This window comes from Salmo trutta, chromosome 25 (genome assembly GCF_901001165.1).
Source record: "Salmo trutta chromosome 25, fSalTru1.1, whole genome shotgun sequence".
Classification (NCBI taxonomy): Eukaryota; Metazoa; Chordata; class Actinopteri; order Salmoniformes; family Salmonidae; genus Salmo; species Salmo trutta.
Window position 1 is genome coordinate 6093856 of NC_042981.1, and position 26274 is coordinate 6120129.

The following is a 26274-nucleotide window of genomic DNA, read 5'->3' on the forward strand; positions in this document are numbered from 1 at the left end:
TTATTGCCCTGGCCACATCTGCAGTCCTCATGCCTCCTTGCAGCCTAAGGCACATTCACGCAGGTGAGCAGGGACCCTGGGCATCTTTCTTTTGGTGTTTTTCAGAGTCAGTAGAAAGGACTCTTTAGTGTCCTAAGTTTTCATAACTGTGACCTTAATTGCCTACCGTCTGTAAGCTGTTAGTGTCTTAACGACCGTTCCACAGCTGCATGTTCATTAATTGTTTATGGTTCATTGAACAAGCATGGGAAACAGTGTTTAAACCCTTTACAATGAAGATCTGTGAAGTTATTTTGATTTTTACGAATTATCTTTGAAAGACGGAGTCCTGAAAAAGGGAAGTTTATTTTTTTGCTGAATTTATTTACTGTATTCTATTCTACTGTATCTTAGTCTATGCCGCTCTGACATTGCTCGTCCAAATATTTATATATTCCTAATACCATTCCTGTACTTAGATTTGTGTATTGTGTGTTGCTGTGAAATTGTTAGCTATTACTGCACTGTTGGAGCTAGAAACACAAGCATTTCGCTACACTGGTAATAACATCTGCTAAACACGTGTATGTGACCAATACACTTTGATTTGATTTGACCACCCCACAGTCCTAGCTATATCGTTGCTTGAGAAATTGTTTTTGCTAAATGATTTTTATTTAAAACTATTACAGTAAAGTACTTAGTCGTTAAACAGAAATGATTTGATATTGAGATGAAAACAGCTGTGTTAGGCCTTTAAAGGAAATGTTCCCGGGCCAATCCCAGCTCCTGCGTTCACAGAGATACCATTCAAGGTAAACACTGCAATCGTAAAATGCCTTTAAAATGCCTATAACCGGTGACCGGATTGAAACCCAATCCAGGTTGGACATGGTAAAGACCTGATAGATAGGAATCAGGTTGGACATGGTAAAGACCTGATAGATAGGGACCAGGTTGGACATGGTAAAGACCACCACTAACAAACCTGATTCAGGATGACTTTAGTTCTAACCCACCACTAACAAACCTGATTCAGGATGACTTTAGTTCTAACATTCCCCAGTAGTTGCATAGTAGTGTGATGTCCTAACGCCATCGCTCCACGTTTTATGAAACAGCAGGTGATGCTGTTGCTCAGTGTTCATTTAGGTGAATGTTCATGAACAGAGCACAACATTCAGAGGCCACCAGAAACACCCTGCTTTGACTTAGAAACTGCCTGTACGCATAAGGAAAGATATGAGTGTGTGTGTGTGTGTGTGAGGTTACGTGTGGTTGAGTGTGTGTACAGTACATTACAGTAAGGTAGCTGTGACGCTGTGTAGTCTCATGTCTCTGTGTTGAATCCTATTACAGAGGATTGTGGGGGATAAGATGTCTGCTCAGGACTCTGACACACTGTCGCTTTCCTCTAGAAGACAGAGAGAGAAGCACACACACACACCTTACACACACACACAGAGAGAGAAGCACACACACCTCACACACACAGAGAGACTCACACACACAAAAAAAACACATTTCCAACACTCACTCAGCCTGCTGCTTTTCCAATAAGGAGTTGTCGCTGTCCACAGAAAGGTAGGAAGCATTTTTTTGATCTATCTATCGAGAGAGAGAGTGTGTGTGTGTGTGTGTGTGCGAGAGAGTGATCATAGAGGGAGAGAGACGGCGAGAGAGGCTTTAAGACTAATGGCAACAACAAAAAGGGCTCTTTATGATAATAGCTGGTTGCTGTGTGAGTGTTGTGTAACAAACGCACACTACTGACCATGGCCACACCCACAAAACAGTTGTTAGTTTTATGGGTATCGATAGCCAGCACTTGTCTCTTTTCTAAGCTGTTCAGTTCCGATGATGGTGCTGACTCAGGTATGCTAACTAATCCACACCTGAACCGTAGATACTGTATATCACTCAGACACTTGAAGCAGCTGTCAGTGTTAAGAATGATTAGAGTGTTTATGGACACAGGACACTAGTTAAACAAGTTCTATAATCTAAATGAATCTAGCAGGCCACATCCAGAGAGAGTGAGAGAGGGAGAGTGGGAGAGGGAGAGTGAGAGAGGGAGAGTGAGAGAGGGAGAGTGAGAGAGGGAGAGTGGGAGAGGGAGAGTGGGAGAGGGAGAGTGAGAGAGGGAGAGTGGGAGAGGGAGAGTGGGAGAGGGAGAGTGAGAGAGGGAGAGTGGGAGAGGGAGAGTGAGAGAGGGAGAGTGAGAGAGGGAGAGTGAGAGAGGGAGAGTGGGAGAGGGAGAGTGAGAGAGGGAGAGTGAGAGAGGGAGAGTGAGAGAGGGAGAGTGGGAGAGGGAGAGTGGGAGAGGGAGAGTGAGAGAGGGAGAGTGAGAGAGGGAGAGTGAGAGAGGGAGAGTGGGAGAGGGAGAGTGAGAGAGGGAGAGTGAGAGAGGGAGGAAGATATATAGCCACTGAGATTTTTTGCCCATTCTTCAAGGCAAAACTGCTCCTGCTCCTTCAAGTTGGATGGGTTCCGCTGGCGTACAGCAATCTTTAATTCATACCACAGATTCTCAATTGGATTGTGGTCTGGGCTTTGACTAGGCCATTCCAAGACATTTAAATGTTTCCCCTTAAACCACTCAAGTGTTGCTTTAGCAGTATGCTTAGGGTCATTGTCCTGCTGGAAGTTGAACCTCCGTCCCAGTCTCAAATCTCTGGAAGACTGAAAGAGGTTCCCCTCAAGAATTTCCCTGTATTTAGCACCATCCATCATTCCTTCAATTCTGACCAGTTTCCTAGTCCCTGCTGATGAAAAACATCCCCACAGTATGATGCTGCCACCACCATGCTTCACTGTGGGGATGGTGTTCTTGGGGTGATGAGAGGTGTTGGGTTTGCGCCAGACATAGCATTTTCCTTGATGGCCAAAAAGCTACATTTTAGTCTCATCTTACCAGAGTACCTTCTTCCATATGTTTGGGGAGTCTCCCACATGCCTTTTGGCGAACACCAAACGTGTTTGCTTGTTTTTTCTTTAAGCAATGTTTTTTTCTGGCCACTCTTCCATAAAGCCCAACTCTGTGGAGTGTATGGCTTAAACTGGTCCTATGGACAGATACTCCAATCTCCGCTGTGGAGCTTTGCAGCTCCTTCAGGGTTATCTTTGGTCTCTTTGTTGCCTCTCTGATTAATGCCCACCTTGCCTGGTCTGTGAGTTTTGGTGGGCGGCCCTCTCTTAGCAGGTTTGTTGTGGTGCCATATTCTTTCTTTTTCTGAATAATGGATTTAATGGTGCTCCGTGGGATGTTCAAAGTTTTGGATATTTTTTTATAACCCAACTCTGATCTGTATTTCTCCACAACATTGTCCCTGAGCTGTTTGGAGAACTCCTTGGTGTTTGTAGTGCCCCTTGCTTAGTGATGTTGCAGACTCTGGGTTCTTTCAGAACAGGTGTATATATACTGAGATCATGTGACAGTTAGATTGCACACAGGTGGACCTTATTTAACTAATTATGTGACTTCTGAAAGTAATTGGTTGCACCAGATCTTATTTACCGGCTTCATAGCAAAGGGAGTGAAAACATTTGCACACACTACTTTTCCGTTTAAAATTTTTGGGATTTTTTTTTTAAACAAGTAATTTTTTTAATTTCACTTCACCACTTTTGACTATTTTGTGTATGTCCATTACATGAAATCCAAATAAAAATCAATTTAAATGACAGGTTGTAATGCAACAAAATAGGAAAAACGCCAAGGGGGATGAATACTTGTGTGTTTAGTCACAGACAATTTACACTACATGACCAAAAGTATGAGGACACTGCTCGTCGAACGTCTCATTCCAAAATCGTGGGTATTAATATGGAGTTGGTCCCCCCTTTGCTGCTATAACAGCCTCCACTCTTGTAGGAAGGCTTTCCACTAGATGTTGGAGCATTGCTGTGGGGACTTGCTTCCATTCAGCCACAAGAACATTAGTGAGGTCGGGTACTGATGTTAGGCGATTAGGCCTGGCTCTCAGTCGGTGTTCTAATTCATCCCAAAGGTGTTCGGTGGGGTTGAGGTCAGGGCTCTGTGCAGGCCAGTCAAGTTCTGTTGTTGCTCCTAGACGTTTCCACTTCACAATAACAGCACTTACACTTGACCGAGAGAGCTCAAGCAGGGCAGAAATATGACAAACTGACTTGTTGGAAAGGTGGCACCCCATTACGGTGCCACGTTGACAGTCACTGAGCTCTTCAATAAGGCCGTTCTACGGACAATGTTTGTCTATGGAGATTGCATGGTTGGGTGCTCGATTTTATACACCTGTCAGCAACAGGTGTGGCTGAAAGAGCCAAATCCACTAATTTGAAGGGGTGTCCACATACTTTTGTTTATATATATATAGTGCATCTTAATGACAGCCTATCTAGGGGTTATTTTTATTTATTTTTATATATATATATATATATATATATATATATATATATATATATATATAGAGTGGTCGAGTGTAGTGTAGGCCATTTCAGGACGCAGAGGGTTAAACCTTAGTCAGGAGCTCATCTTAACCGCCAATTATGGTCTCTGGAAGGTCTAGCGAGGTCGTAGGAGCGATTAGGTTTGCTGTGGTCTGACCACATTATACCTATGGAGATGCAGGTCTAAGGAGGTCACATGATCTGTAGAAACGGTGAAGGAATACCAATGGGATACAGAGGGAGAGAAAGGGAGTTGGAGAGAAGGAATGACAGGAGAGGAGAGGAAACAGAAAGAGATAGATAGAAGGAAAGAAAGGAAATTAAAGAAGAAGAAGACAGAGAGAGGGGGGGAGAATAATGCCGAATAAAGGGTAGGTCCAGGAAGTAGTTGTATATAGGCTGTGGGGTCGTAACCTGCTGATCTGCCAAGTGGTGAGTCCATAATGGGATTCTCTTCTCAGAGAGGAAGCTTCCGGTGACACACGTCTACAGTGTATTCAGACCCCTTGACTTTTTCCACATCTATAGTCTATTCAGAAAGTATTCCTTGACTTTTTCCACATTTTGTGGATTTTTTTTCCCCCTCATCAATCCACACAATACCCCACAATGACAAAGAGAAAACAACAGGTTTTTTGTAATTTTTGCTAATTTATTTTAAAAAATTAAAACAGAAATACCTTATTTACATAACTATTCAGACCCTTTTCTATGAGACTCGAAATTGAGCTCAGGTGTACCTGTTTCCATTGGTCATCCTTGAGATGTTTCTACAACTTGATTGGAGTCCACCTGTGGTAAATTAAATTGATTGGACATGATTTGGAAGGGCACACACCTGTCTATATAAGGTCCCACAGTTGACAGTGCATGTCAGAGCAAAAACCAAGCCGTGAGGTCGAAGGAATTGTCCATAGAGCTCTGAGACAGGATTGTGTTGAAGGACAGATCTGGGGAAGGGTACCAAACATTTCTGCAGCATTGAAGGCCCCAAGAACACAGTGGCCTCCGTCATTCTTAAATAGAAGTAGTTTGGAAGCACCAAGACTCTTCCTAGAGCTGGCCACCAGCTGGTCACTCTGACAGAGCTCTAGAGTTCCTCTCTGGAGATGGGAGAACCTTCCAGAAGGACAACCATCTCTGCAGCACTCCACCAATCAGGCCTTTTAGGTAAAGTGGCCAGACGGACGCCACTCCTCAGTAAAAGGCACATGACAGGCCGCTTGGAGTTTGCCAAAAGGCACCTAAAGTATTCTCCAACCATGAGAAGCAAGATTCTCTGGTCTCATGAAACCAAGATGGAATTCTTTGGCCTAAATGCCAAGCGTCACATCTGGAGGAAACCTGGCACCATCCCTACGGTGAAGCACAGTGGTGGCAGCATCATGCTGTAGGTTTGTTTTTAAGCGGCAGGGACTGGGAGACTAGTCCGGATTGAGGGAAAGATGAACGGAGCAAAGTACAGAAAGATCCTTGATGAAAACCTGCTCCAGAGCACTCAGGACCTCAGACTGGGGCGATGGTTCACCTTCCAACAGGACAACGACCTTAAGCAGGAGAGAGGGGGAGGATAGGCTGTGGACAGGAGAGAGGGGGAGGATGGGCTGTGGACAGGAGAGAGGGGGAGGATGGGCTGTGGACAGGAGAGAGGGGGAGGGTGGGCTGTGGACAGGAGAGAGGGGGAGGGTGGGCTGTGGACAGGAGAGAGGGGGAGGGGGGCTGTGGACAGGAGAGAGGGGGGGATGGGCTGTGGACAGGAGAGAGGGGGAGGGGGGGCTGTGGACAGGAGAGAGGGGGGGGATGGGCTGTGGACAGGAGAGAGGGGGAGGATGGGCTGTGGACAGGAGAGAGGGTGGGCTGTGGACAGGAGAGAGGGGGAGGGTGGGCTGTGGACAGGAGAGGCTGTTTTTGTTTTCTTCTCAACTTAAATGAATGTTGTTCTCTGCAGTTTGTGTGTGTATCCTCAGTCAGAATGTGTGTGTGTGTGTGTGTGTGTGTGTGTGTGTGTCCTCAGTGAGGCCAGTGAGGATGCTGTCATGAGGAGAGGAGGGTGGCCGGTGAATGGAGGCAGTTTCTCTCCCTGTCCCACTGCACTCCAAGAAGTCTGTCTCCCTGCTGGTCTCTCTGTCTGGAGGGAATAAGAGCCAAGCAGAGCTGGACTGCATGGGACCACAGCTAGCCTGGATGGCTCTGGGTGCAACTGGACCTGGCCCGAGAGAAGATCTAGTCTAAGTTGGTCTAATTTGGAGCCAAGTTTAGCTGTAGCCCCCATGCTGGAGCTGGTCTGAGAGGGTCTTCCTTGACCTGGTTTAGAGGGTCAGGATGAGACCACCTCTCCTGCTGACTGCTGTCTTACTGGCCCTATGGACCGTTGCCCTGGTGACTGGAGACTACACTTACACAGATACACACCAAGACAGAGCTGATGACAGCAACACAGACGGACACAGAGACACCCAATCAGACTCAGGTATAGACATGCCTCCAAAAGACATCCTTCCGGAAACACAGACAGATTCCCACAGGGACACACAGACAGACACACATGATCCATATGATCAACATCCGGACACAAACCCAGACTCGCACCCAAACTCCCATCCGGATGTACACGAACACCCAGACAGCCATCGTATCAGCAGTGGTCTGATGCAGTGTGGGGAGTACAGTAACGAGGTGTTGCCTAACGGTCAATGTCGAGTCACAGCCACGCTGCCTCAGCTCCAACACCAGCGCTGCCCAGACATGTTCCGCTGCACTGACGAAGTGTCCTACTGGCTGCAGGAGAACCAGGAGAGGAAGCAGCAGTTGCAGGATCTGCAGGAGACCATCTCCCAGCTACAGGAGGAACTCCGTAGTCACAGGCACCGAATCAAGGTCCTGGAGCTACAGGTAAGTCACAGCCACATTTAACACATCAAGGTCCTGGAGCTACAGGTCAGACACAGCCACATTAAACACATCAAGGTCCTGGAGCTACAGGTCAGTCACAGCCACATTTAACACATCAAGGTCCTGGAGCTACAGGTCAGTCACAGCCACATTTAACACATCAAGGTCCTGGAGCTACAGGTCAGTCACAGCCACATTTAACACATCAAGGTCCTGGAGCTACAGGTCAGTCACAGCCACATTTAACACATCAAGGTCCTGGAGCTACAGGTCAGTCACAGCTACATTTAACACATCAAGGTCCTGGAGCTACAGGTCAGTCACAGTTAGAACTATAACTGGAACTGTAATTCTGAGTTCTAGAACTACAGGGGAGTCAAGAGTTCTAGAACGACAGGGGAGTCAAGAGTTCTAGAACGACAGGGGAGTCAAGAGTTCTAGAACTACAGGGGAGTCAAGAGTTCTAGAACTACAGGGGAGTCGAGTTCTAGGACTGTAGTGCATGCAGTTCTGGATCCACAAGTTGGTCAATGTGAAGTCACACCAGGCATGAAACAGTAGCTTGTTCATGACCATTGATTATTTATGTACAAATGAGAATTCATGGTACTCCTGCAAGCTAGCAGAAATGTACCCCACTGTCCCTACCCCACTGTCCCTACCCCACTGTCCCTACCCCACTATCCCTACCCCACTGTCCCTACCCCACTGTCCCTACCCCACTGTCCCTACCCCACTGTCCCTACCCCACTGTCCCTACCCCAGTCCATACCTCACTGACCCTACCTCACTGACCCTACCTCACTGTCCCTACCCCACTGTCCCTACCACTGTCCCTACCCCACTGTCCCTACCACTGTCCCTCCCCCACCCTCCCTACCCCACTGTCCCTACCCCACTGTCCCTACCCCACTGTCCCTACCCCACTGTCCCTACCCCACTGTCCCTACCCCACTGCCCCTACCCCACTGCCCCTACCCCACTGTCCCTACCCCACTGTCCCTACCTCACTGACCCTACCTCACTGTCCCTACCCCACTGTCCCTACCCCACTGTCCCTACCACTGTCCCTCCCCCACCCTCCCTACCCCACTGCCCCTACCCCACTGTCCCTACCCCACTGTCCCTACCCCACTGTCCCTACCCCACCCTCCCTACCCCACTGCCCCTACCCCACTGCCCCTACCCCACTGCCCCTACCCCACTGCCCCTACCCCACTGTCCCTACCCCACTGTCCCTACCCCACTGTCCCTACCCCACCGTCCTGACCCCACCGTCCCGACCCCACTGTCCCGACCCCACTGTCCCGACCCCACTGTCCCTACCCCACTGTCCCTACCCCACTGTCCCTACCCCACTGTCCCTACCCCACTGTCCCTACCCCACTGTCCCTACCATACTGTCCCTACCCCACTGTCCCTACCCCCCTATCCCTCCCCCACTGTCCCTACCCCTATCCCTACCCCTGTCCTGACCCCTTTTCCCCGATTCTCCTTTACCTTTCTCCCCATCCCCCACTTCCTAACCATCCTGATATCTTTCTCTCTCTCCCTATTTCTCCAGGTGATAAGTCCTCCTTAACCTTGCATGCTAAAAGGATTAGACAGCATCCTGCCCCAGTCCCACGTTCTGCCCCAGTCCCACGTGCCTCTCTACCCCTGTCAGAGTGCCCCTCCCTGGGGTTTCGCTCCTCCATACTCCCCCTGGCTGTCTTTGGCAACTGGGTTTGGTGCTTACAGGAAATACAGGCTACATACAGTACAGCAGGAAGTACAGGCTATATCAGGAGCAGGAAGTGCAGGCTACATACAGTACAGCAGGAAGTGCAGGCTACATACATTACAGCAGGAAGTACAGGCTACATACAGTACAGCAGGAAGTATAGGCTACAGCAGCAGGAAGCACAGGCTACATACAGTACAACAGGAAGCACAAGCTACATACAGTACAGCAGGAAGTATAGGCTACAGCAGCAGGAAGTACACACTACATACAGTACAGCAGGAAGCACAGGCTACATACAGTACAGCAGGAAGTAAAGGCTACATACAGTACAGCAGGAAGTACAGGCTACAGCAGCAGGAAGTACACGCTACATACAGTACAGCAGGAAGCACAGGCTACATACAGTACAGCAGAAAGTAAAGGCTACATACAGTACACTAGGAAATACAGGCTACATACAGTACAGCAGGATGTACAGGCTACATACAGTAGAGCAGGAAGTACATGCTACATACATTACAGCAGAAAGTACAGGCTACAGCAGCAGGAAGTACAGGCTACATACAGTACAGTAGGAAGTACAGGCTGCAGCAGGAAGTACAGCAGGAAGTCCTCTCTCTGTCTCTCCTTCCTTCCCCCTCTCCCTCTACCCTCTCTCTCCCTCTACCCTCTCTCTCTGTCTCTCCCTCTACCCTCTCTCTCTACCCTCTCTCTCTCTCCCCCTCGCTCTCACTCTACCCTCTCTCTCCTCTCTGTATTTCCTTCTCTCTCACTCTCCCTACCCTCTCTCTCTCCTCTTTCTCAAGATGGCGCCGATAGAGATGGTTGCCTCGCTTCGAGTCCTTAGGAAACTATCCAGTATTTTGTTTTTTATGTATTATTTTTTACATTGTTAACATTTCCTGGGGTAAGTCTTATTACATACAGTCGGGAAGAACTATTGGATATAAGAGCAACGTCAACTTACCAACATTACGACCTGGAATACGACTTTCCTGAAGCGGATCCTCTGTTTGGACCACCACCCAGGACAATGGATCAGATCCCTGCCGGCGACCCAAAACAACGGCGCCGCAGAAGGGGCAGACGGAGCGGCCTCCTGGTCAGGCTCCGTAGACGTGCATATCGCCCACCGCTCCCGAGTATACTACTCGCCAATGTCCAGTCTCTTGACAACAAGGTAGACGAAATTCGAGACAGGGTTCCCTTCCAGAGAGACATCAGAGACTGTAGCATTCTCTTTTTCACGGAAACATGGCTCTCTCGGGATATGTTGTCGAATTTGGTTCAGCCACCGGGCTTCTCCATGCATCACGCCGACAGAGATAAACATCTTTCTGGGAAAAGGAAGGGCAGGGGTGTATGCTTCCTGATTTAACGGCTCATGGTGTAATCATAACAACATACAGGAACTCAAATCTTTCTGCTCACCCGACCTAGAATTCCTCACATATTAGCTTCCAAGAGAATTCTCGCTAGTTATAGTCACAGCTGTGTACATTCCCCCTCAAGCAGACACCAAGATGGCCCTTATTAAGTAACTTCACTGGACTCTATGTAAACTGGAAACAAAATATCCTGAGGCTGTTTATTGTATCTGGGGATTTTAACCTGTTTTGAGAACAAGGCTACCTAAATTCTATCAGCATATTGATTGCACTACGCCCTGGGGTAATACACTCGACCACTGCTACTCTAACTTCCCCAATGCATACAGAGCCCTCCCCCGCCCTCCCTTTGGCAAATCCGACCATGACGCCACCTTGCTCCTATCATCTTATAGGCAGAAACTCAAACAGGATGTACCAGTGACTAAACCATTCAATGCTGCTCTGACCAATCGGAATTCCACTTCAAGATTGTTTCGATCACGTGGACTGGAATATGTTCCGGTCAGCCTCAGAGAATAACATCGACCTATACGTTGACTTGGTGAGTGAATTTATAAGGAAGTGCATTGGAGATGTTGTACCCACTGTGACTATTAAAACCTACCCTAACCAGAAACCGTGGATGGATGGTGGCATTCGCACAACTGAAAGCGCGAACCACATCATTTAACCATGGAAAGGGGTCTGGAAATATGGCTGAATTTAAACAGTGCAGTTATTCTCTCCGCAAGGCAATCAAACAAGTGACATTCCGGTACAGGGACAAAGTGAAGTCACAATTCAACGACTCAGACACGAGACGTATGTGGCAGGGTCTACAGGAAATCATGGACTACAAAAACAAAACCAGCAATGTCACGGACACCCACGTCACGCTTCCAGACAAACTAAACACCACCTTTGCCCGCATTGAGGATAATACAGTGCCACCGTCGCGGCCCGCTAACAAGAACTGCGCCCTCCTCCTTCTCTGTGGCCAACGTGAGTAAAATATTTAAACGTGTTAACTCTCGCAAGGCTGCTGGCCCAGATGGCATCCCTAGCTGCGTCCTCAGAGCATAAGCAGAGACCAACTGGCTGGTGTGTTTACGGACATATTCAATCGCTCCCTAACCCAGTCTGCTGTCCCCACATGCTTCAAGATGGCCGCCATAGTGCTCTGCCCCCTCCTGTACTCCCTGTTCACCCATGACTGCGTGGCCATGCACGCCTCCAACTCAATCATCAAGTTTGCAGATGACACCACAGTAGTGGGCTTGATTACCAACAATGATGAGACAGCCTACAGGGAGGAGGTGAGGGCACTCGGAGTGTGGTGTCAGGACTTCAGGAAACAGCAGCGTGAGCACCCCCCATCCACATTGAAGGGACAGCAGTGGAGAAAGTCGAATGTTTTAAGTTCCTCAGCGTACATATCAACGACAAACTGAAATGGTCCACCCACACAGACAGTGTGGTGAAGGCGCAACAGCGCATCTTCAACCTCAGGAGGCTGAAGAAATTTGGCTTGTTACCCAAAACCCTGACTAACTTTTACAGATCCACAATCGAGAGCATCCTGTCGGGCTGTATCACAGCTTGGTACGGCAACTGCTCCGCCCTCAACCGCAAGGCTCTCCAGAGGGTGGTGTGGTCTGCATAACACATCACCAGGGGCAAACTACCTGCCCTCCATGACACCTACAGCACCCAAAGTCACAGGAAGGCAAAAAGATCATTAAAGACAACCACCCGAGCCACTGCCTGTTCACCCCGCTGCCATCCAGAAGGCGAGGTCAGTACAGGTGCGTCAAAGCTGGGACCGAGAGAGAGAAGCTGTTTTCAATCTCAAGGCCATCAGACTGCTAAACGGCAATCACTAACTCAGAGAGGCTGCTGCCTACACTGAGACCCAGTCACTGGCCACTTTAATAAATGGATCACGAGTCACTTTAAACAATGCCACTTTCATTTTGTTTACATCTTACATTACTCATATCATATGTATATACTGTACTCTATACCATCTATTGCACCTTGCCTATGCCGCTCGGCCATCGCTCATCCATATATTTATATGTACATATTCTCATTCACTCCTTTTAGATTTGTGTGTATTAGGTAGTTGTTGGGGAACTTGTTATATACTACTACACTGTCAGAACTAGAAGCACAAGCATTTCGCTACACTCGCATTATCATCTGCTAACCATGTGACCAATAAATTGGGATTTGATTTGATCTCTCTCTCTCACTCCCCCTTCCTCTCTCTCCCACTGCTGGCTTGCCTCTAAAGCTAAGCAGGGTTGGTCCTGGAAGTAGTGTTGAAGGGCCAGTAGGTTTTCAGATCAAATCCCAATGTCCCAGGTCAGTAATGGGGACATTGCCCTGCGTAGGGTGCTGTCTTTTGGATGGGATGTTAAAATGGGTGTCCTGAATCTCTTGTGCTCATTCAAAATCCCATGGCACTTATCGTAAGAGGTTTTAACCCTGCCTTTCTGGCTAAATTCCCAACCTAGCCACCTAATCATCCCCTAATTGGCACATATCACTCCTCACCTGTCCACCTGATAGCTGATATGTGGTGAGCGTTCTGGCGCAAATTGGTTGCCAATTTGAGGGTATTTTTCATCCATATCAGGTGAACAGTTTAGAAATTGCAGCACTTTTTTGTACATTTTAGGGGAGAAAAAGTATTGAGAGGGAAGGATAAAAGAAGTTTCTAAACACTGCTACCATGATTACTGATAGTCCTGTATGAATCATGCATAATGATGAGTGAGAAAGTTACAGAAGCACAAATATCATACTCCCCTCTAAAAATGCTAACCTCCCCTGTTATTGTAATGGTGAGAGTTTAGCATGTCTTGGGGGTATGATATGAAATGCTAACCTCCCCTGTTATTGTAATGGTGAGAGGTTAGCATGTCTTGGTGGTATGATATAAAATGCTAACCTCCCCTGTTATTGTAATGGTGAGAGTTTAGCATGTCTTGGGGGTATGATATGAAATGCTAACCTCCCCTGTTATTGTAATGGTGAGAGGTTAGCATGTCTTGGCGGTATGATATAAAATGCTAACCTCCCCTGTTATTGTAATGGTGAGAGGCTAGCATATCTTGAGGGTATGTTATTTGTGTCTAACTTTCTCATTCATCATTATTCACGATTCATTCAAGATTATCCGTTATCATGGTTGCATCCATATTCATGTAGACGTGTTTAGAAACATATTCTATCCTTGTTTACAATAAAAGTTACTCCAAAATGCACAATACATTATTTATCATTCATTTCTAAAAACTATGAAATAACACATATGGAATCATGTACTAACCAAAAAAAGTGTTAAGCAAATCAAAATATATATAAAAAATGTTGATTCTTCAAAGTAGCCACACTTTGCTTTAATGACAGCTTTGCACACTCTTGGCATTTTCTCAACCAGCTTCACCTGCAATGCTTTTCCAAAAGTCTTGAAGGAGTTCCCACATGTGCTGAGCACTTGTTGGCTGCTTTTCCTTCACTTTGCTGTCCAACTCATCCCAAACAATCTCAATTGGGTCAGGTGATTGTGGAGGCCAAGTCATCTGATGCAGCACTCCATCACTCTCCTTCTTGGTCAAATAGCCCTTACACAGCCTGGAGGTGTGTTGGGTCATTGTCCTGTTGAAAACAAATGATAGTCCCGCTAAGCGCAAACCAGACGGAATGGCGAATGGCTGCAGAATGCTGTGGTAGCCATGTTGGTTAAGTGTGCCTTGAATTCTAAATAAATCAGACAGTGTCACCAGCAAAGTACCCGCACACCTCCTCCTCCATGCTTCACGGTGGGAACTAAACATGCAGAGATCATCCGTTCACATACTCTGCCTCTCTCAAAGACACGGCGGTTGGAACCAAAAATCTCAAATTTTGACTCATCAGACCAAAGGACAGATCTCCTCCGGTCTAATGTCCATTGCTCATGTTTCTTGGCCCAAGCAAGTCTCTTCTTCTTATTGGTGTCCTTTGGCAGTGGTTTCTTTGCAGCAATTCAACCATGAAGGCCTGATTCACACAGTCTCCTCTGAACAGTTGATGTTGAGGTGTGTCTGTTACTTGAACTCTGTGAAGCATTGATTTGGGCTGCAATTTCTGAGGCTGGTAACTCTAATGAAGTTATCCTCTGCAGCAGAGGTAACTCTGGGTTTTCCATTCCTGTGGCGGTCCTCATGAGAGCCAGTTTCATCATAGCGCTTAATGGTTTTTGTGATTGCACTTGAAGAAACTTTCAATGTTCTTGAAATGTTCAAGATTGACTGACCATGTCTTAAAGTAATGATGGACTGTCGTTTCTCTTTGCTTATTTGAGCTGTTCTTGCCATAATATAGATTTATAGGGCTATCTTCTGTATACCACCCCTACCTTGTCACAACACAACTGATTGGCTCAAACCCATTAAGAGGCACACCTTTTAATTTAAATGCATTCCAGGTGACTACCTAATGAGGCTGGTTGAGAGAATGCCAAGAGTGTGCAAAGCTGTCATCAAGGCAAAAGGGTGGCTACTTTGAAGAATCTCAAATATGAGAAAAAAGAAGGAACCCACACACTGAACTTGATAGTATCACTGCTCTGGATAGTATCACTGCTCTGCTCTGGATAGTATCACTACTCTGGATAGTATCACTACTCTGGATAGTATCACTGCTCTGGATAGTATCACTGCTCTGCTCTGGATAGTATCACTACTCTGGATAGTATCACTACTCTGGATAGTATCACTGCTCTGGATAGTATCACTGCTCTGGATAGTATCACTACTCTGGATAGTATCACTGCTCTGGCTAGTACCACTGCTCTGGATAGTATCACTGCTCTGGATAGTATCACTGCTCTGGTCACTGCTCTGGATAGTACCACTGCTCTGGATAGTACCACTGCTCTGGATAGTATCACTGCTCTGGATAGTATCACTACTCTGCTCTGGATAGTATCACTACTCTGGATAGTATCACTACTCTGGATAGTATCACTACTCTGGATAGTATCACTGCTCTGGATAGTATCACTGCTCTGCTCTGGATAGTATCACTGCTCTGGATAGTATCACTGCTCTGGTCACTGCTCTGGATAGTATCACTACTCTGCTCTGGATAGTATCACTGCTCTGGATAGTATCACTACTCTGCTCTGGATAGTATCACTGCTCTGGTCACTGCTCTGGATAGTATCACTGCTCTGCTCTGGATAGTATCACTGCTCTGGATAGTATCACTGCTCTGCTCTGGATAGTATCACTGCTCTGGATAGTATCACTGCTCTGGATAGTACCACTGCTCTGGATAGTACCACTGCTCTGGATAGTATCACTGCTCTGCTCTGGATAGTATCACTGCTCTGGATAGTATCACTGCTCTGCTCTGGATAGTATCACTGCTCTGGATAGTACCACTGCTCTGGATAGTATCACTGCTCTGCTCTGGATAGTATCACTACTCTGCTCTGGATAGTACCACTGCTCTGGATAGTACCACTGCTCTGGATAGTATCACTGCTCTGCTCTGGATAGTATCACTACTCTGCTCTGGATAGTATCACTGCTCTGGATAGTATCACTGCTCTGCTCTGGATAGTATCACTGCTCTGGATAGTATCACTGCTCTGCTCTGGATAGTATCACTGCTCTGGATAGTACCACTGCTCTGCTCTGGATAGTATCACTGCTCTGCTCTGGATAGTATCACTGCTCTGCTCTGGATAGTATCACTGCTCTGGATAGTACCACTACTCTGGATAGTATCACTGCTCTGGATAGTATCACTGCTCTGGATAGTATCACTGCTCTGGATAGTATCACTGCTCTGGATAGTATCACTGCTCTGCTCTGGATAGTATCACTGCTCTGCTCTGGATAGTATCACTGCTCTGCTCTGGATAGTATCACTGCTCTGCTCTGGATAGTATCACTGCTCTGCTCTGGATAGTATCACTGCTCTGGATAGTATCACTGCTCTGGATAGTATCACTACTCTGGATAGTATCAATGCTCTGGATAGTATCACTGCTCTGGATAGTATCACTGCTCTGCTCTGGATAGTATCACTACTCTGCTCTGGATAGTATCACTGCTCTGGATAGTATCACTTCTCTGGTCACTGCTCTGGATAGTATCACTGCTCTGCTCTGGATAGTATCACTGCTCTGCTCTGGATAGTATCACTGCTCTGCTCTGGATAGTATCACTGCTCTGCTCTGGATAGTACCACTGCTCTGCTCTGGATAGTACCACTGCTCTGCTCTGGATAGTATCACTGCTCTGGATAGTAACACTGCTCTGGATAGTATCACTACTCTGGATAGTATCACTGCTCTGGATAGTATCACTGCTCTGCTCTGGATAGTATCACTGCTCTGGATAGTCTCACTGCTCTGGATAGTATCACTGCTCTGCTCTGGATAGTATCACTGCTCTGGATAGTATCACTGCTCTGGATAGTATCTCTGCTCTGGATAGTATCACTGCTCTGCTCTGGATAGTATCACTACTCTGCTCTGGATAGTATCACTGCTCTGCTCTGGATAGTATCACTGCTCTGCTCTGGATAGTATCACTGCTCTGCTCTGGATAGTATCACTGCTCTGCTCTGGATAGTATCACTGCTCTACTCTGGATAGTATCACTGCTCTGCTCTGGATATTATCACTGCTCTGGATAGTATCACTGCTCTGCTCTGGATAGTATCACTGCTCTGCTCTGGATAGTATCACTGCTCTGCTCTGGATAGTATCACTGCTCTGCTCTGGATAGTATCACTGCTCTGCTCTGGATAGTACCACTGCTCTGGATAGTATCACTGCTCTGGATAGTATCACTGCTCTGCTCTGGATAGTATCACTACTCTGCTCTGGATAGTATCACTGCTCTGGATAGTATCACTGCTTTGGATAGTATCACTGCTTTGCTCTGGACAGTATCACTGCTCTGGATAGTATCACTACTCTGCTCTGGATAGTATCACTACTCTGCTCTGGATAGTATCACTACTCTGCTCTGGATAGTATCACTGCTCTGGTCACTGCTCTGGATAGTATCACTGCTCTGCTCTGGATAGTATCACTGTTCTGGTCACTGCTCTGGATAGTATCACTGCTCTGCTCTGGATAGTACCACTGCTCTGGATAGTATCACTGCTCTGCTCTGGATAGTATCACTACTCTGGATAGTATCACTGCTCTTTAATGAGCTTTACGTATCGGCCTCACGGTCTTTGTCAGAATCTCAAATATAAAATATATAAATATTTGTTTAACACTTTTTTGGTTAATACGTGATTCCATTGTTTTGATGCCTTCACAAATATTCTACAATGTAGAAAATAGTAAAAATAAAGAAAAAACATGGAATGAGTAGGTTTGTCCAAACCTTTGAATGGTACTGTATATATATGGGACGAAATGCTTAACTTTTTACCACTTTAATACACATATAAGTGAATTTGTCACAATACATTTGGTCCCATAAAATGGGGGGACTATGCACAAAAAATTGCTGCAATTTCTAAACAGTTCTAAACAGTGAAAATACCCTAAAATTAAAGCTGACAGTCTGCACTTTAACCTCATAGTCATTGTATAATTTCAAATCCAAAGTGCTGGAGTACAGAGCCAAAACAACCAAACATGTGTCACTGTCCCAATACTTTTGGAGCTCACTGTAAATCCAATTAATTAATTACACTTACTCCCGCTGTCTCTCCCTCCCCCTTCCTCAACCCTCCACCCTGTCCCCTCTGTCTTGAATCCAACTCAGCTCTTTATGCCAATGGTAGCTTCCCCTACCTCCCCCCTCTTCCTCTGTGTTGTGAGTGATCTTAGTCAAGGCAGACACCTTTAAATCCTGGTAGGTATTAAGGACCTGCTCACAGCAGGTGGTCATATGAGACACGGTCCTAGCATGACCACGAGCAAAATCATGACATGCACAACATTTTAAGCAACACATGACAATGTTCAAAACCCTCCCTCTCTACCCCACCTCCCTCCCTCCCTAACCTACCTCCCTCCCTTTCTACCCCACCTCCCTCCCTCCCTAACCTACCTCCCTCCCTCTCTACCCAACCTCCCTCCCTCTTTACCCCACCTTCTTCCCTCCCTCTCTACCCTCCCTACCTCTCTACCCCATCTCCCTCTCTCCATCGTTCCATCTCTACCCCTCCTCCCTCCCTAACCTACCTCCCTCCCTCTCTACCCCACCTCCCTCACTCCCTAACCTACCTCCCTCCCTTTCTACCCCACCTCCCTCCCTCCCTAACCTACCTCCCTCCCTCTCTACCCAACCTCCCTCCCTCTTTACCCCACCTTCTTCCCTCCCTCTCTACCCTCCCTACCTCTCTACCCCATCTCCCTCTCTCCATCGTTCCATCTCTACCCCTCCTCCCTCCCTAACCTACCTCCCTCCCTCTCTACCCAACCTCCCTCACTCCCTAACCTACCTCCCTCCCTCTCTACCCAACCTCCCTCCCTCTTTACCCCACCTTCTTCCCTCCCTCTCTACCCCACCTCCCTCTCTACCCCACTACCCTCCCTCCCTCTCTACCCCATCTCCCTCTCTCCATCGTTCCATCTCTACCCCTCCTCCCTCCATCCCTCCCTCCGTCCCTCTCTCCATCCTTCCATCTCTACCCCACCTCCCTCCCTCCATCCCTCCCTCCCTCTCTCCATCCTTCCATCTCTACCCCACCTCCCTCCCTCCCTCCCTACCCCACCTCCCTCTCTACCCCACCTCCCTCCCTTCCCTCCCTCCCCACCTCCCTCTCTCTCTCTCCCCGATCTATTTAAATACTACTTTGACTACTTTGTTGTATGTAAAACAATGTTGTTATTAACAGTGAGAGAGTTATTTTATTTACCAAGCAACAAATCATGTGTTTTCCAATTTATCAAAAACCTACTGATAACTATCTCTCTGTCTCTCCCACACTCCTCTCTTCCAATCTCCCTCCCTCCACTCCTCTCTCCCCCTCTCTCTCTCTCTAACCCACCTCCCTCCCTCCCTCCCTCTCTCTCTCTCTTAGGGTGAGGAGAGGAACAACGTGAACGAGTCTTTAGAGGAGCGTTTCAGAGTGTTGGAGCTACAGTACGCTGAGGCTGACAGCCTGCTGCACACCCATAGTTCCATCCTGTTTGATCTGCAGACTCAGGTCCGGAACCTAACCATGACGGTGGAACGGATTAAACGTAACCCCGGCTGCATGATCAACATTGTCAGGACCAGTCCTCTGCTCAGCGCCCAGGAGGCCCTTCACCCAGGTGCACACAGACACACACACACACACACACACACACACACACACACACACACACACACACACACACACACACACACACACACACACCATTATAATGAGTGTCCAATGCATAACAACCGTTTAGAGAACCATGTCCAATTTTTGATCACCAGTTAGGACTTGAACATCAGCAGCATGGACAGGTGGGATAATACACACACACACACACACACACAGACACACACACACGCACACACACACACACACACGCACACACACACACACACACACACACACACATACAGAGACACACACACACACACACACACACACACACACACACACACACACACACATACAGAGACACACACACACACATACAGAGAGACACACACACACACACATACAGAGACACACGCACACACATACAGAGACACACACATACAGAGACACACACGCATACATACAGACACACACACACACACAGACACACATACAGACAGACAGACAGAGACACACGCACACACATACAGAGACACACACATACAGAGACACACACACACACACACACACATGCATACATACAGTGACACACACACACATGCCCTCCAGTTTCAACGACAGTTGTCCCGCTAGCAGGACGCCTAGCCCTAAGAAGTTGTTTAACAGATTGTGATTTTTCCTTCCATTGGCAATTTTCTGATTTTGGGATATTTTGCAACTATAACTTCTATACTTTCATAAAATGTACAAAATCGGCAATATGGTTGCGATGCCCCAAAACTGTCTTCGTGGGCAAATGCCGCATTGACGGAGCAGCCAGTATGGCAGTAGGTATGTTCACTGAGGGAGCCACTGCTAAAATTGAGATAAAAGGGGCCTAGCCCTAAGAAGTCACACCTGGTTTAATCTGTAATCTGTTAAAAACCACTCACAGCTGGGGTTTTTTCCTACCTATTCTTCCTCAATGCTGCTGCTGGAAACACACATAATCATTGCAATAGTGTTTTATATTCTAAATTCAAAATGTATTTATTAACTCACGTGTGTGTGTGTGTGTGTGTGTGTGTGTGTGTGTCTTCCAGAGGTGCAGCATGTGAGAAACTGTCCAATAGACTGTGCATCACTGTACTATAACGGGGTGTATCGGTCCGGTGTCTACACGGTGGTTCCCTCTCTGAGCTCCCATCCTGTAGAAGTCTACTGTGACATGGACACAGAGGGTAAGACTCACACACACATTTGATAATAGGGTTGTAAAAATTCTTTCCCAGAATTCCCTGGGTTTTCCAGAAATCCTGGTTGGACGATTCCTGGAATTACGAGGGAATAAGCAGGAAATCCTCCAACCTGGATTTTTGGAAAACCAGGTAATTCTGGGAAAGTTCACAGAATTTTGTAACCCTATTATCAAATGTGTAAAGCATTCTTAGTACAACATCAGTGACCTTTTCAAGGGCTAGACCTCCTTGGTGTAATGGCTAACGTTGGTCTGACAAACAAGGTATGCGTCTCCTCTCTCCTGTGTCAGGTGGTGGTTGGACGGTGTTTCAGCGGCGTCAGGATGGGAAGGTGAACTTCAATAGAGGCTGGCAAGACTATAAGGAGGGATTTGGAGAGCTCAGGTATGTCATATTAATTGTCAAGTTAATTAGATTAAGCTAATTAGTTCATTCACATTTAATGAGTTAGTTTGGTAATTGACTGTTACTGATTGGCCAGCCAGATATGAATTCTACTCACTAGTGTTCCAAGGTCTGAATCAGTGTCTGATTTCAGAGGGAAAGAATGAAAACCGGATATTATATTTTTGTTTGTTTTATTGTTAGTTTGTCTTTTCTTTTTATGTATGGGTGGTCCTCCGTACCTCAGTTGGTAGAGCATGGCGCTTGCAACGCCAGGATAGTGAGTTTGATTCCTGGGTCCACCCATATGTAAAATATATGCAAGCATGAGTGTACGTCACTTTTGATATTATTTGTAAAGTATTTTGCAAAAATTCTGTGAAATGTAGATTGAATGAAGTTTGTTGTGGTTTAGTTGTGAGATCTGAGTATGAGACTGACTTCCCTGTAGTTCTAGTTCTCCGACTCCCCTGTAATAGAACTGGGACTCCCCTGTAATAGAACTGGGACTCCCCTGTAATAGAACTGGGACTCCCCTGTAATAGAACTGGGACTCCCCTGTAATAGAACTGGGACTCCCCTGTAATAGAACTGGGACTCCCCTGTAATAGAACTGGGACTCCCCTGTAATAGAACTGGGACTCCCCTGTAATAGAACTGGGACTCCCCTGTAACAGAACTGGGTCTCCCCTGTAACAGAACTGGGACTCCCCTGTAATAGAACTGGGACTCCCCTGTAATAGAACTGGGACTCCCCTGTAATAGAACGGGGACTCCCCTGTAATAGAACTGGGACTCCCCTGTAATAGAACTGGGACTCCCCTGTAATAGAACTGGGACTCCCCTGTAATAGAACTGGGACTCCCCTGTAATAGAACTGGGACTCCCCTGTAATAGAACTGGGACTCCCCTGTAATAGAACTGGGACTCCCCTGTAATAGAACGCCGACTCCCCTGTAATAGAACTGGGACTCCCCTGTAATAGAACTCTGACTCCCCTGTAGGTCTGAGTACTGGCTGGGGAATGAACACATTCACCACCTGTCCACCCAGGGAGACTACAGCCTCAGGATAGACCTGGAGGACTGGACACATCACCACAAACATGCCTTCTACCAGAGCTTCAGGTATAGTAAAACACACACACACACACACACGTTATCCTACCTGCCTGCATGTGTGAGCGTGTTAACACTCTCCTGTGTGTGTGTGTGTGTAGTATTGAAGATGAGGAGAACCACTACCGCCTGCATGTGTCAGGCTACAGTGGGACAGTAGAAGACTCGTTCAGCTGGTACCATGATAAACAGGACTTCAGTACTCCAGACACGGGGGATATCTGTGCTGAGATCTCACACGCTGGCTGGTGGTACCACCAGTGTTTCTATGCCAACCTCAATGGAGTCTACTACAAGGTAGCGCACACACACACACACACACACACGGAGAGAATTCAGGCCTCTTGACTTTTTCCACATTTTGTTACAGCCCTATTCTAAAATGGATTTACATTGTTGTTGTTTTTCTCAATCTACACACAATACGCTATAACGACAAAGCAAAAACTGTTTTATTTTAACATTTTTGCAAATGTTTAAAAAACTGAAATCACATTTACATAAGTATTCAGACCCTTTACTCAGTACTTTGTTGAAGCACCTTTGTCAGCGATTACAGCCTCGATTCTTCTTTTTTATGATGCTACAAGCTTGGCGCACCTGTATTTGCGGAGTTTCTCCCATTCTTCTATGCAGATCCTCTCAAGCTCTGTCAGGTTGGATGGGGAGTGTCGCTGCACAGCTATTTTCAGGTCTCTCCAGAGATGTTCAATTGGGTTCATGTCCGGGCTCTGACTCGGCTACTCAAGGTCATTCAGAGACTTGTCCTGAAGCCACTCCTGCGTTGTCTTGGCTGTGTGCTTAGTGTTGTTGTCCTGCTGGAAGGTGAACCTTCACCACAGTCTGAGGTCCTGAGCGCTCTGGAGCAGGTTTTCATCAAGGATCTCTCTGTACTTTGATCCGTTCCTCTTTCCCTCAATCCTGACTAGTCTCCCCGTCCCTGCCGCTGAAAAACATCCCCACAGCATTATGCTGCCACTACCATGCTTCACCGTAGGGATGGTGCCAGGTTTCCTCCAGACGTGACGTTTGGCATTCAGGCCAAAGTGTTCCATTTTAGTTTCATCAGACCAGAGAATCTTGTTTCTCATAGTCTGAGTCCTTTAGGTGCCTTTTGGCAAACTCCAAGCGGGCTGTCATGTGCCTTTTTACTGAGGAGTGGCATCCGTCTGGACACTTTATGGGCTCCCGAGTGGTGCAGCGTTCTAAGGCACTGCATCTCAGTGCTAGAGGCGTCACTACAGATCCTGGTTCGATTCCAGGCTGTATCACAACTGGCCATGATTGGGAGTCCCATAGTTCGTTTTTTTTTTAAATAACAATTTGTTCTTAACTGACTTGCTTAGTTAAGTGAAGGTTCAATAAAATAAATACAAATTGGTGGAGTGCTGCAGAGATGGTTGTCCTTCTGAAAGGTTCTTCCATCTCCACAGAGGAACTCTGGAGCTCTGTCAGAGTGACCAAGGCCCATCTCTCCGATTGCTCAGTTTGGCTGGGCGGCCAGCTTTAGGAGGAGTCTTGATGGTTCCAAACTTCTTCCGTTTAAGAATGATGGAGGCCACTGTGTTCTTGGGGACCTTCAATACTGCATAAATGTTTTGGTACCCTTCCCCCGATCTGTGCCGCGACACAATCCTGTCTCGGAGCTCTACGGACAATTCCTTCGACCTCATGGCTTGGTTTTTGTTCTGACATGCACTGTCAACTGTGGGACCTTATGTAGATAGGTGTGTGCATTTCCAAATCATGTCCAATCAATTGAATTTACCACAGATGGACTCCAATCAAGTTGTAGAAACATCTCAAGGATGATCAACGGAAACGGGATGCACTTGAGCTCAATTTTGAGTCTCATAGCAAATACTGATGTAATACTTATGTAAATGTGATATTTCCGAAATTGTTTTTATTTTAATACATTTGCAATAATTTCTAAAAACCTGTTTTGCTTTGTCATTATGGTGTATTGTGTGTCATTTTAGAATAAGGCTGTAACGTAACAAAATGTGGAAAAAGTCAAAGCGTCTGAATACTCTCTGAATGCCCTGTACACAAACAAATTGCAGCCAAAACAAAAGGTTATTTGCATCAGATGTGGTAGTCCATTTATTTGTGTGTGTGTGTGTGTGTTCCAGGGTGGGCGGTACTCATCTAAAGCCAAGACTCTGCTGGGTCCTGATGGTGTAGTATGGTACAGCTGGAAAGATTCAGACTACTACTCTCTCAGGAAGACCTCTATGATGATACGACCTAGAACCTTCAGACCACGCCTGTCACCGTGACGACAGCCGCGACCGACACACCGTCGGACCGTGGGAGACCTTCTGACGTCACCGTGGGATGGGACGTAGGATTGTCGTGATGTTACAGGAAGAGGTCGAAGAAGGATTAAGGCCATTGGCTGAGGGCTCATGAGAGAAGTCCCATCGCTACCAGTGGGCCAAGAGAACTGGAGAAGACACGAGGAGAACGCTGCAATGGGATTGTGTCCGACTATTCATGGAGTCTAAGAGAGAGTGTATGTGCTTTCTTTCTACTTTTGAAATACTGTTCCCAGGAGCCCTCAGACAAACTGTCCTGCTCTTCCGCTGGAGGGACATACACAAACTGTCCTGCTCTTCTACTGGAGGGACATACACAAACTGTCCTGCTCTTCTACTGGAGGGACATACACAAACTGTCCTGCTCTTCCACTGGAGGGACATACACAAACTGTCCTGCTCTTCCACTGGAGGGACATACACAAACTGTCCTGCTCTTCCACTGGAGGGACATACACAAACTGTCCTGCTCTTCTACTGGAGGGACATACACGAACTGTCCTGCTCTTCTACTGGAGGGACATACACAAACTGTCCTGCTCTTCCACTGGAGGGACATACACAAACTGTCCTGCTCTTCTACTGGAGGGACATACACAAACTGTCCTGCTCTTCTACTGGAGGGACATACACAAACTGTCCTGCTCTTCTACTGGAGGGACATACACAAACTGTCCTGGTCTTCCACTGGAGAGATTTACAACACTGGAAATACATACGTACTGTACATTCTGCCCTGCTATTCCTCTGTCTATACTGTGAATACTTACTGTGAATGTCAGTTTCTGTCAACTGTCTTGTTACTGCTTCATTCGCTATGAGATCTGCAGTCGTGATAAAGTAAGTACACCCTCATATTTGGACACATGAATATTTGAGCTAAATTCAAACCACATTCATTGATAAAGGTAACCCAATTGAACAAATCACCCCCCCAAAAAATGTACTACAAAAATGTTATGCAATTAAAATAAATTATATTTTCTTATGTGGAAAATTTAGTACACCCCTACCTTTACCATCACATAAAATGGCTCAAATTGGAATCAGGTGCACCAAAACAGGTGACAAAGATTAGAACATCATTAGAGAGAACCTTGGGATGGTCCAGCCTTCCATAAAGATCAGAACATCATTAGAGAGAATCTTGGGAGGGTCCAGCCTTCCATAAAGATCAGAACATCATTAGAGAGAACCTTGGGAGGGTCCAGCCTTCCATAAAGATTAGAACATCCTTAGAGAGAACCTTGGGAGGGTCCAGCCTTCCATAAAGATTACAACATCATTAGAGAGAACCTTGGGCGGGTCCAGCCTTCCATAAAGATTAGAACATCATTAGAGAGAACCTTGGGAGGGTCCAGCCTTCCATAAATATTAGAACATCATTAGAGAGAACCTTGGGAGGGTCCAGCCTTCCATAAAGATTAGAACATCATTAGAGAGAACCTTGGGAGGGTCCAGCCTTCCATAAAGATTAGAACATCATTAGAGAGAACCTTGGGAGGGTCCAGCCTTCCATAAAGATTAGAACATCATTAGAGA

The 26274-nt window shown here is 46.7% G+C and overlaps 1 protein-coding gene across 1 annotated transcript; it reads left to right on the top strand.

Moving 5' to 3' along the window:
• Window positions 1-1350: 1350 nt before the first annotated feature.
• LOC115161913 (angiopoietin-related protein 7) lies at window positions 1351-26274 on the top strand. Its single transcript, XM_029712738.1, has 8 exons — window positions 1351-1563; window positions 6422-7299; window positions 19456-19690; window positions 20754-20891; window positions 21200-21293; window positions 22298-22420; window positions 22513-22708; window positions 24547-26274. The coding sequence occupies exons 2-8, from the start codon at window positions 6730-6732 to the stop codon at window positions 24691-24693; spliced, it is 1503 nt and encodes a 500-aa protein (XP_029568598.1). The 5' UTR covers window positions 1351-1563; window positions 6422-6729; the 3' UTR covers window positions 24694-26274.